The sequence below is a fragment of the Thamnophis elegans genome, chromosome 3 (assembly GCF_009769535.1).
Source record: "Thamnophis elegans isolate rThaEle1 chromosome 3, rThaEle1.pri, whole genome shotgun sequence".
Taxonomy (NCBI): Eukaryota; Metazoa; Chordata; class Lepidosauria; order Squamata; family Colubridae; genus Thamnophis; species Thamnophis elegans.
This window is the reverse complement of record NC_045543.1, coordinates 117,877,219-117,890,330: the sequence shown is the minus strand read 5'-3', so window position 1 is coordinate 117,890,330 and position 13,112 is coordinate 117,877,219. Positions and strand designations below refer to the sequence as shown.

The window sequence follows — 13,112 nt, the reverse complement described above, 5'->3', positions numbered from 1 at the left end:
GATTATTTATTTCATGTAGCAGCTGGTTCATCTAGCCCTGGAAATTTAAACTCATTCAAAATAAGAAAGATAATTCCCAGCCATGTTTCTGCTATTCCCAAGATTCAGCCATAGAATTTAAAAGGTTCATTTAGATTACCGAGTACAACCCCAAATTGAAGCATCTCAACCTATTAATTTTCATAATTTCTTGACAAAATCTTCTGTTTGTTGAAAAAAAAAACCTGAACTAAAAGAGGGATTGAATAGCTCTGACTGTATTTACTTTGTTATCTCTTAACATTTTGCCATCTTCATTTTCTTTATTGTGAACATATCTAAAAAAGTCATTTCTGTTATTCTTAGCATTATTAGATTATGCTAAACTTTTGCTTTCCAAACACCATTTGAACAGTTCTATGCAGCCTATATATTGGCTTCCTTTGCAACTGGAACACTCAGTTTTTCTCACATGTTTATTTATTCCATTTTTCTTTTGTAATATCTTTATCCAATTAACATAGGTTATTGCTTATTGCTTGATAGGCCTATATGTAATCCGAAAGATTGTTTTTATTCATATATATTTACAGCTCTTTGGGCTGTGGAAGATTATTTGCTAAAATACAAATATCAAAAAAGTATCTGTTGCATCTTTATTTTCTTAGTCCTTATAATCTTGTCCCAATTCTTGACAAACTTAATTCTGTGAAATCTTTGATTAAATATCATGAAGAAAATAAAGGATAGATAGATGGATGGATGGATGGATGGATGGATAGATAGATAGATAGATAGATAGATAGATAGATTATATTTCCTGTCCATTCAGTCATGTTTGATTCTCATTGACTGCCTGTACAAGTTTCTGCAGTTTACTTGGCAAGGTTTTTCAGAAAACCTTGGAGTGCCACTGCCTCCTTCCTATGGCCGAGAGAAAGCTACTGACCCAAGATTACCCACTTGGCTTTGTGCCCGACAGGGACTAGAACTCATGGTTTCCTGGTTTCTAGCCTGATGCTTAAACCATTACACCAAACTATATATAATGTTAATTATACAGTATAGTTATATAGTTCGACTTCAGGGAACACAATGTGAAATAATTCTTTTTTTAAGTAACAGATTTTTCCCAGTGCAAAAATGTGGACATATCTGGATAGAGAATATTACAAATGAGTTTCTTTATTTTGTTTTAAAAAAAATTGTCTGATAAGAGTGACAACTTAAAATTATTAGTAAGTTAAGTCATGTAATTTTTGCTAATTCATTTTGCTTGTACTTATCTTTAATATTATTTATTCAGGAAGAGCAAATATTTAAAAATATTGCTTTAATATGTTCATCTATTCCCTTTGTCTACAACAATATGATATTGGAGCAGCTTCATAAACTAGCATAGTTATCAAAGGTTACATATTGTACATCTTTGCATTTTGTTTGTCTTAATATATTAATTTGTACTTCTGATCTAAATTATAATCTCGCTTGTATTTTTATATTTGATTTCTAATAAGGATACAACAGAGAATATACCATCATGTATCTGGATTTTCCATGCCTGGAGTAGAAGAGCATATGAAAAGACAATTTCTGTTCTTCTACTTGTTTTTGTGCTAAAAACAGCCCAGAAAGACACAGATTTCTTCAACTGAAAAAATCTTTCTTTACTAACTTCACTATGCATCTGCTAGACTAATGCAGAGGATTTAGTAGTGTTCCTTAGTCCTATTCTTTCCCTTTATATTTGGCTCAATAATATGAGTTAACAGAAAGCTAAGTCATTTATATTACAATGGCATTTTGATACGTTGTAATTCCTCCCTCAATGAGTTATTAGATTTTTAAAAATGTATTCCCTATTATGGGGTATAAAATCAATAAGATACGACATGAAGGATTATGCATATAATCTATCAGTTTGAATTTTGTCTTTTATCATTTTAACTGTCTGCATGGGAACAAAAACTTGATACACATAAAAACAATTGAAGAGAATGCAGCAGTCATTGGCATTTGCTCCCTCCTCCAGTGTAAATTATTTTTTCCAAATCTGAATTTATGTGGTGACCTTCCCAACTTTTTACTTCCAAATATGCTAAATTTCAGTTAATATAATTTTTAGCCAGCTGTTTGGCTGAGAATATGAGGAATTCATTGAGCACAGTGGAAAGATACTTGAATTGGGAAGGATTATTCTACCAATAAGCTACCTAAAAGTAAGCCTATTAGCAGCTATTCCAAAGTAAGTATGCAAAACTATTCCTCTGCAGTCAGTGCTGGGTAAATGTAATTTCTTAATCATTTAAATTTGAGTTTAATTACAAGTGATTCATATGGTTTATTAAAGTAAAATGCTCAGATCAAATCCATAGGCTATATATACCAACCTAGCAGTTTCCTTGGATTTCATATGAAAAGTAGAGAGTTACATAGGCTGTAGAGCACACATGCTCTGTCGATCTACTCTCTACTGAGAAATCCAAATAGTGTGATGCCTAATATTTATGAATTTATTGTACAAACTCCAGACACGGGGAGGGAAGAATGTTAATATCTTTTTAAAATGTTCATCTTGTCTGTCAGGAATTACTCATAACATTGCATGGCAATGGCTTCAATGAATATAGAAAAAATGATGTCAAATATATAACTCATACTTCATGATTAACTTTGTGATTTTGGATACAGTGCAACATCACATTGTCAAAATGTGTGGTCCCCTTCTCATTTTATGTGTATTTGAGATTTCTCTCTGACTTCAGTCTAGTTTGAGAAAAGACAAGATTGAAATACATCTGATGCCACCTTTAATCATCATTCTGAACTTTTATGTCCACATTTTCTGGTAGATGGATTTTGACTATTAATTTGGTTTTGTATGTTTTCTCTGTGTGATATTTGTGCATTATTAGATGACTAGACTGGCCAAGGCAGACCTGTTACACTTGCCTGAATTAGGCATTGTTTGCCATGCCACTAAACCTGCCGCCAAGTGACAACTTCATGGGGGAAAATGAGAACGAAGTCTGGCCTGCAGAAGATGGACGCCCTGTCTCTGTTTTATTATTTTGTTTTGCTTTATTTTTCTTCTTCTTTTTTAATTTTGTCCCTTTCTTGCTGTAATTCTTTTGTTTATATTTGTGAACTGGTTTTTCAGTTCTGTAAAAATGCTGTTCTGTTTTAGGAATTCATGATTCATTTTAAGTCTATTCTGTGGAACTAATACTGTGTCAGTAAGAGCTGACATAATTCTAAAGTCAATTTAGACTTTACATTTAAATTGTAAGTGCAATTCTAAGTTTAGATAATTTGAAATCAGTGGAAATAATTTCTCTTCTTAATTAGGACTATGTTGAGTATCAAATGAAGTGATAAAATTGTTTACATTATCTCCATATAATTAAGCGTCTATATTATGCATTGATTTCTCTGGACTAAATTTTGAAGTGTTCTTCTTCTGTAATGTCTTCAGAAACTTTCTTCTCCCCCTGCCCCCACCTTGAACCTCTCTGTTACTTTTCAAAATATGTATTTGAGCAAATGTTTTCCTTCATGCCTAAGCTTTAGCTGAAGCCTGTTGAAATTTCTCATTGAGATTTGAACTGCAGGGCATATAAGCATATTGGTAATGTGATATATGTCAAGAAGGCTAATGTTATTTCAAGGCTAATAGGTTTTCTATTTATTTAATTTTATATTCAATATACTAATTTTAAAAAAATCTAAAAAAATTAGGGAATATTCAAAATAACTCTGCTGACCAGTTTGTTTTGTATATTGTCTTCTCTTCACTGTAGCATTCTGTGAGAAGATGACAAGCATCACTATTATGACAGTCTGTCTCGGATTAACAGACAAATAGAATTTGAATATTTTCTACAGAACCTTCTCAAGAACAATAACTTTTACTCCTTTTTGCAACAGGGATGAGAGTTCACAATTATTTTTGGCATCTTTTATCATAGTTTTGCATATCTTTTTTCTTTAATAAAAATATTTTACTGTGCTCTGATAATTTTAAGTAAATAGGGAATTACATAATTAGCAGTAAACCCTACTGGAAATTTTGGTTTATCTAATGAATCAGCAGGATCTATACTAAAGCTACAAATTATTTAGAAATATAAAGTAAGGGGCTGAAACTTTTGACAGAAGCTTTAAACTAATAGAATTAAAGTACACATTTATTTGGTCAGGGAAAAAAAACCATGAATTAAATTAAAATTGTTACAGAACAGTAGAGAAAGAGGAGGATTTGGACTTCCCGATTGGGAGCTTTATTATCAAGCAGCAGCTCTCACCTGGATAAGGGACTGGATCAGTCTAAAAAACAGAAGATTACTAACAATAGAAGGTCATAATTTGGAACTGGGTTGGCATGCCTTTATCTGCGGTGGGAAAGACAAAATTTATAGCTATTTCCAAAAACATTTAATTAGAAAAGCTCTACTACAAATATGGTTAAAAATCAAAAAACGCTACAACAAAATCCCAACCTGGCTATCCACCATGGAAGCTCTGATATACCTGAATGTATGGGACATAAACAAGATAATAAAATATAAAGACATATTAGACAACCAAGAAAGATTAAAAACAAGGCAAGAATTGAAAGACGAGAGAATAGATATAGGCTGGTGGCCCTATTTACAAATACAGGCAAGTTCTAAAAACACAGAGAAAGGGATGGATTTATAAGGAGCCGCAAGAGCTGGATAAAATTCTACAGGGAATTTTTTTTAAATTAAAAAACATCACTTTATTAAAATTTAAAATGGAAGAAGAAACTGAAAGAAACGATAACATGGGCGATAAATTTTGGGTATAATATAGAATTGGAATGGGGAAAAAAAGGGAAATAAATGACAAATTAACGATGGCAACGGCATATAGAGAGAACATTTACAAGATGTTCTACAGATGGCACCTCACACAGCAAGAATTGTGAAAATGTTCCCAGAGTGTTCACCTATCTGTTGGAAATGCAACCAACAACATGGAACATACTACCATATGTGGTGGACATGCACATTTGTGAAAAAGTATTGGGAAAAAAAGATTGGCTAGAGGAGAGTACTACACACCAAATTGCACTAAAACCTGAATTATTTTTGTTAGGAATTATAAAAGGAAATCATGAAAAAAATATTAGATACTTCATTCTACACATAATTACGGCAGTGAGAATTACATTCGCACAAAACTGGAAAAATAATTATACACCAACAGAAGAAAATATAATAAAAAAATATTGGAATGTGCAGAGATGGATAGGCTCACGAAAGAACTAAAAGAGAAAGAAGAATCTGAATATTACTCTGGGATTTATTGTACAATTGGCTAGAGGAGGGGGGGGGAAGCAAGAAAGCAAAAAAAAAAAGATCAACAAATCAATAGACCACTACAAAACCAGAAAATGATTAAAAGATAGAAATATGAGAGACTATAACAAATAAATATACAAAATGACTTAAATGTAGTAAAAACTGTTATGCATAGAATATATAGAATATTATATATAGAATGAAAAAAATGTATGAAATAATGTAAATGCACAGTTATAAAAGATTTATTTGTATTGATAAAAGAATCACAACAGATAATGTAAAAAATGTAATGTGTTGCAAAGATGTGATGTTTGTACAAACAAAATTTAAAAAATTAAAAATAATTAAATTACAGATTGATGTAGTAGTTAGAGTTATTAATCAGTTTTAAATGACATAGTCTAGTTCTGAGTAAAAACCATTTGTGCATGTCCATGCTTTTACATCATTGCTTTTAAGTGTCATTTGAGCCATCACCAGTGCTGTGTCACGCAATTAAGGAATCCTATGCATGGGGATGTCTTTTGCAAAAATAACTATTGAAATAAATTTTTATGAATTTTCATTCTTACCTTTTTATGATTATTGAAAACGTACAGTGATATTTAGTCTGGAATAATTTACTGAATTAAAACTTTGCTCTTGCACAAGTTCAGTGAGGTACAGTTGGGCCCTTTCTTGATGTAAGTCTGTTTAGCAGATCTTCAAAAATTATTTTATTTTCTTTAGTTTTGAAGAGAGATATTCATTTTGTTGCTTTTAAAAGAAGGCTTGTTTTCTAGTAAATTAGTTAGATGTAGGTATGATAGGTTAGAAAGTTCAGTGTTTACTATAAATTGCTATATGTTATATACTTGGTGGCCACCCACTGATCAAAAGTTTCTCAATTAAGTGAGGGAAGTTACTTTATGACTTTTCACTTCTCTGTATGATTTCCCATGCTGCTTCCAGGAATGAGGAAATTTACAGGGGAGAGGAAAATAATTGAAAATTAGTTACTTCCCTTTTTCACTGTTGGATGCCTCGATTGGATTAAATGTCTTCCATCAGTAGGAAAAATCCCAATTAGATATGGTCATGGAAGACTGCAGTTTATAAGCATTTATTTTGGAATGTGCACTTGAACTCTATGGGCCTATAGAATGATAGGAAATTGGGTTTGAAATATTTTAATTTAAATGCAGTCCACTTACTATTTCAGTCAAGATCCTCTTATTTTTAAATCCATTAAATCCAAGTGGAACTATAATATGGTTTTTATGTAGCTGGTTTAATCTTTCAGTCAAAGTTTGCAGTGTTTCAACATATATATAAAGTTTTAAATAATATCCTTCCAAAACTCAAATTGTCAGGATGTTTAATATAGATCTTCAGGTAAATTTTTAGCATCAGAAACATCTTCCCCTTTTTGAAGTGGAATAACTTTTTTTGAGCTTAATAGGAGATATGTGTTATCTACATTATATCTGTGGCTTTTTTAATGGAATATTATAGTGTTAGTAGATTAGTTGGTGAGGATTTTAAAATAAAAAATTCTGTGTTTTTTTTTACTATAAATGCTATTATAATTCTAGATAATTGATGCTTTATGAGGCCAGATTGACTTAAATTCTTGTGCATGCTCTAATAAGTAACAGTTACTTCAGACAGTGGTGGCTTCTTGGCAGAGTACTTTGCCATCTGCAGTCTTAATTTCTGGATAGATTAGGAACTAATCCTTTTAGTAGTCCTGTGTTTAAAATATTTACATTTAGGGTTTGGGCATAACCCACAAATTTAGTAGTTAGCCGCTGTAAAGCATCTTAAAGAATATAAATTGATTATCCTTAAAGTACATTTTTAGTAAAGATCAATTCAATCAAATTATTCAAATATGGATAACCATGGTTAGTGTAAAGTAATTTTTATTTAATTATTTAAAGTATTTTTATCCTAATTTTCAATCCCTAACATGAAACATTTCTGAGTTAAGAACTTGAGCAATTTTCTGGAGGTAAGCCTTGTTCCCTGAATATATAGCAAGAGACAGAATATCCTTGTCATCTTGTAAAAACAACAGTGGATCAGTTGCACTGACATTATGCAGATGTAACAAACATGCCAGTGATCAAGTAAATATTTTTGTAAAGACTAGATTACACTATCCCTCATAACGCTACAGAGCTGTGAGCCTTGTTAGGTCAAAGTACTTACACTATGAATCGTTACCTTCCTTGCCTTGCTTGATTTGTTGTACCAAATTGACAACTGGTGATCAACTGGCAATATTTTTCACAGCCACTTTCAGCAGAAGAAAAGCCCAGTTTTTGCTTAGCACACTCCTGTTTCCTCTTTTTTCTTTTGACTGATTTGGTTATTTGCCATTTCTGGGGATTAAACTTTAAAAAATGCTTCTTTTCTGTATCTGATTCTGTGTGCTATTAGTGATGCAGCCAACACGAACGGTTGTCATGTGTAACACACCTTTCGATCACCGTGAAACAACGTCCTGCGAAAGCGTCCATGCTTGATATCGTTTGGTTCATGAACATTAAGTTTCCAGTACAGGTGACCCATAGCTCAAAGTGTTAAATAATTATCTACTCATTGTTCAGTTTTTAAAGTAAAAATCTGGTAATGAGATTATAGTTTTGCTCACTTACTGTTCCTAGTGGAGTAGGGGAAAGGAAGACGTGTGTTGTTTTGTTTTTTTAAAGGCTGTTGTAGTTTTTTTTCTTTACTATATTTAAGTTGAAGGGAAATAGTAAATAAAAGTAAAATTTGAAAGGTGGCCTTACTTTTGATAACAAAACCATTTTGCTCTTCAGGTAAAATCCCAGATGAAGCCAAAGCCCTCTCTCTTGGCTCCTGCTCCAACAATGACAAGCCTGATTCCTGGTGGAGGATTGCTTCCTATTCCAACGCCTCCTGTGAATTCAGTAAGTAATGCTGGATGTAATAATGCAGCTGATTCAGTTACATTTTTAGTAAATGGCCTGTGAGAGGGATGACTTTGACAAAATCTAATGTGTAATTAGTTAAAATCCAAAGTAAGATGGGCAATTATTAGGCTAAACCAAAATTCTTAACATAGTAAGATTTAGACTTTTATCAAAAACCTATATTAGCAAAGAAGACCAGAGAAAATAGCAAGAAAAAATAATGTTAAAGCATTAAAGATTGGTAGAGTCTTGCATAGAAAGGTGTTAAGAGTTTCTGGTTTTAAAAGGACTGAGGCATCTTCTTCTTGTGCCATATCCGTCATCTGACATTGGCGATCAGGTTGGCAATCCTATTTTTGTCAACAGCCGTATGAAAAAGTGCTGTTGAGTTTTGTCCAAACCAGTCCCTTAGATTTTGAAGCCATGATGTTCTTCTTCTGTCTGGACCTCGTTTGCCTTCAGTCTCTCCCTGGAGGATTAAGTGAAGTATGCCGTATTTTTCTGGGTGTCGCATCACGTGTCCAAATTTTTATTTTATTTATTATTATTATTAATTAGACTTATATACCGCTTCATAGAGCTTTCAGCCCTCTCTAAGCGGTTTACAGATTTTTAGCAAATTGAGCCAGCAAATTGCCCCCACAGTCTGGGTCCTCATTTCACCCACCTCGGAAGGTTGGAAGGCTGAGTCAACCTTGAGCCGGTGAGATTTGAACCGCTGAACTGCAGATAACAGTCAGCTGAAGTGGCCTGCAGTACTGCACCCTAATCACTGCGCCACCTCGGCTCCATTCTAACTTACTAGAAAATATTCTTTCGCTTTTTTTGAGGCATCTTTGCAGTACTCCAATTATTGAATCTTTGTACATGCTTTTCTGCTAAGAATATTGCCTTATTGCCTGGAATTTCAAGGAATTATTCTGTTTTAAAACTGAAAATGTACTTTTATAGTGTTTTCAGATAATTTTTAAATCAGTATAAAATATTTTTCTATTATTCAAAACAGAAGAAAGACCCCATGCTTGTTTCTATATTCTCTACTTACAGATAGGAATTTCCCTTGGTCCACTAGGAGCTATACCAGCAACAGCATTGGATCATAACATTACAGCCATTGGAGACATACCCCAGCCACCCATTATGGGCAATGTGGATCCTTCCAAGATTGATGAAATTAGAAGGACTGTATATGTGGGAAACTTGAATTCCCAGGTAAACATTTCTGTTGCAGAGGAATATATTAATAAAAAGGGTAGCTGCGTATTATAAATTGCTGTTTTCTCTCCATTCTCTCCATCAGAGAATCCAATTACCTTAATCTTTCACACAAGCAAAGTCTGGGAAATCTGTTATGTCAGAAGTCACCGTGATATGAGATCTTTGCATTATGATTCATATGGTTTATTGATGGCTGCCAGAACTGCTGTTGCTAAGGAGCAGCTCTAATAACGCACCAATATATACTCTTTCATGTATCTATTATTTTAATTTACATGGCTGCCCATCTCAAATTCATGATTTGGTTAGCAGCAAAAAAATACAAAAACCCAGAAAAAACAAAAATGGAACATATAAAACAACAGCTGGGTTAAAAAGAGATGCAGATTAACATAACCAATGCCTGGCCTTAGCTCCATGTCCTCACCCCTAAATCCAGGGGCAAAGCAAGTTTTTAAGGATAGGCTGACAAAGTTGGACCCAATCTGATCTCTGAGGATAATGATCCAAAGCATGGGCATCTTTGCATTATATGTATATTAATATTTAAAAAGAGATATTTATCCAATAATCATTGTTCATTTCCTTTTGGGCTAAACAAACAGAAAATTTCATGCTTATAAATCAGATAAATTTAAACAGGATGTTTAAGGTGTTATTTAGAAATCATGGAAATAAAAGTATTATTTCTTGCTATTAAACTTGGTGTTCAAGATGTAGGAATAGTTTTCATTTTGGTGACAGAAATAAACATTGTAGTTGGCGTGATTCCAATAAACAGAATGAGAAATAAGTTTGCAAGTTATTTTTAATTTGAGTTGTTTGCTTCCCCCCCCTTCAGACTACAACAGCTGATCAGTTGCTTGAGTTTTTCAAGCAAGTTGGAGAAGTGAAGTTTGTGCGGATGGCAGGTGACGAAACCCAGCCAACACGCTTTGCCTTTGTGGAATTTGCTGACCAGAATTCTGTACCTAGAGCTCTTGCCTTTAATGGAGTTGTGTTTGGAGACAGACCATTGAAGTAAGAAAAACACACTTTTATAATAAATTTTTATCAACATTAGCCAGAATGGAAAGAGTTTGTAAGAGTTGTAGTCCAAAACAACTGGAGAGTATTAGTTTGCCTATTTCTAGCATAATGCATACATATTCTTCATACATTTGTATGCATTCTCACAAAATTTGGGTTTCCTTAAGCATATATTGCACATACTTAACAAATAGATCTGTGGTCTATGGGAAAAATGCAAATGTTTTTATTGGTAACTCATTGATTTTAGTCCAAATAAAACAAGTGATACATTTACTATAATTAGGTAATAAACGTTTGGACAGAAGCCATGGATAAGTTGGGGATTTAGCACAGAGCTGGCCTGTAGGAAGTTGCAGTACATTCTTGTCATGTAGAACTAGAAGTATTTCATAAAATATGAATGGAAAGATGCTTTTATGAAAATCTGAGAGAACATTCCCACTATGTATATATTATATTTTCATAAAGGCAGCTGGTGGAATTGAGACACAATTCTGTACTATATTGATAGGTCCTGTTCTGTGCTAGAGACCTTAAACAATTCACTGTATTGATTTGAGAGTCTTGGAAATTGTAATCTCTCTGGAAAGCACCATATTAAATGCTGTAAAATTTAGAGTTTATTTTAATTTAGAGGTTGAAGGCATATTTTGAAAAATCGGATAAGATGCAGCTTAAAGGCTTTATTTTTGTTTCATCTTATATGTATAAGGGTAAGCAACTTACCGTAAACATCATTCCCACATTCTTTTTTTACATTCAGGAAGTGTTCTCTTAATAGCTAATAAAATTAAAATGCTATGCTGATCTAATATTTTGTTTGGATTTCATCAAAAGGAAGCAGTTAGTTGAAGCTAAATTGTATCTTGATAGTCAAAATGCCTCTGGGTTTCAGATGCATTCTTAGGAAAATAAGAAGATGGAGAGAAGAGGAGACTTAGGAGCAATAATGCAACAAAAGAATTAGAAGTGAGAAAGTGATGGAAGGAGTTAAGGAGTTATGGGACTATGATTTGACAAAAAGGGGAAGAAGAAAAACATCTGAGTTCAAAGGGGGTATTTTACTAGCACAGGGGTATCAAACACAAGGCCCGTGGGCTGGATTCGGCCTGCAATGTGCCCAAATATGGCTCACAGGGCTGTCCTGGAAAATGTAAGGGGCCAGCCCGTGTTGCTTTGGCCTGGTCTACCCAATGGGAAGATGAAACATCAGACCAGCTTGGCTTCAGACCAGTGTGAAGAGAAAACATGCCAGCAGTTTGGGAGGGGCGTCAAGATGTCCACACCAGTTAGTGGCCACCACCACACCCCGAGGTCAGCCCTGATGTGGTCCTCAATGAAATTGAGTTTAACACCCTGGACTAGCAGGTCTCAAGTTTTTCTTGGACAATGTTTTGCAAATTAGTTTTCTGTCTCATTAGCTGAGATGAGGAATAGGCAGGATAAAATTACTAAAAGCAATAGGCTTTCATGAGGGCAGGAGGGGGAGCAATGCCTCAGCAGTTAAAGATGCTGAGCTTGTCAGCTGGAAATCCAGCAGCCTGGGTTTGAGACCTGAGTGCTGTGCAACAGGATGAGCTCCTGTTCCTACACCAGTTCCTGCCCACAAAGCAGTTTGAAAGCATGCAAAATGTGAGCAAATAAATAGGTATTACTTTGGTGGGAAGGTAACAGTATTCGATATGACTTTGGTATATAGCCATGTTGGCCACATGACCACAAAAAAGATCTTTGGACAATGCTGGCTCCCTTGGCTAAGCAACCAAGATGAGCATCGTGTCCTAGAGTTGGACATGACAGGACAGAAAAATCTTTACCTTATAGGCTCTGTATCTCTGATAGATTTAACTCCCCCTCCATATCACAATATGCAAAGAAAAGGACTGATTATTCCTCAGGGAATAAAAAGATAAAAATCAGTAGTTTTATCTGTCAAATTCATTGTTTTAAAGTCTAATCCAAACCATCCGTGTGAGCTAATAAATAACATGAGTCCATTTTATTCAATGGCACAAAAAAAAAGATAGAATGAAACATATGCATACATGCAGTGAAATAACTCAATACAATCTGTGGTTTAATTTAGAATAAACCACTCCAATAATGCAATAGTGAAGCCACCTGAAATGACACCACAAGCTGCTGCAAAGGAGTTGGAGGAAGTGATGAAGAGAGTACGGGAAGCTCAGTCTTTTATATCCGCTGCTATTGAGCCAGGTAGGCTTCTCCTTGCCCTGCAACTCCTGGCATGTATGTTTGGTGGAACATTTTTTTCCTCTAGGAAACAGGGAGAGGCTATCCTGGGCAGAATTCTTTGGTGGACTCAGTAATTTTGATGAGTGGTTTAGTACTTTATAGTCAAGAATGTGCAGCTAAGGTACCTGATAGCACTGGTTTTTCTATGTCAAACTATTGGATAATTTCTAATAGTTTTTTTTTTAAAGTACTATTTTGTTGGCCCAACTCCTCACAGCTTTCCAACTATCTTTCATTCCATGGTCTCCTTAATTCTTCTTTCAGGTTTTTACAACCAATTTCTTTGTGTTTATTTGTACAATGACAATAAAGACTATACTATACTATTTCATTCTTCTTACTGCCTGACCCATTACTATTCTTTTCCCCTTTCTTT

At 34.0% G+C, this 13,112-nt stretch overlaps 1 protein-coding gene across 1 annotated transcript in view; it reads left to right on the top strand.

Annotated features, from left to right (window-relative positions):
* Positions 1 to 13,112, top strand: part of LOC116505338 (splicing regulatory glutamine/lysine-rich protein 1-like) — a 31,283-nt gene that overhangs the window by 7,224 nt on the left and 10,947 nt on the right. Inside the window, 5 exon segments of the mRNA XM_032212513.1 lie at positions 8,117 to 8,141; positions 8,143 to 8,227; positions 9,278 to 9,442; positions 10,290 to 10,468; positions 12,567 to 12,697. Of these exon segments, the coding sequence (XP_032068404.1) occupies positions 8,117 to 8,141; positions 8,143 to 8,227; positions 9,278 to 9,442; positions 10,290 to 10,468; positions 12,567 to 12,697 (585 nt within the window).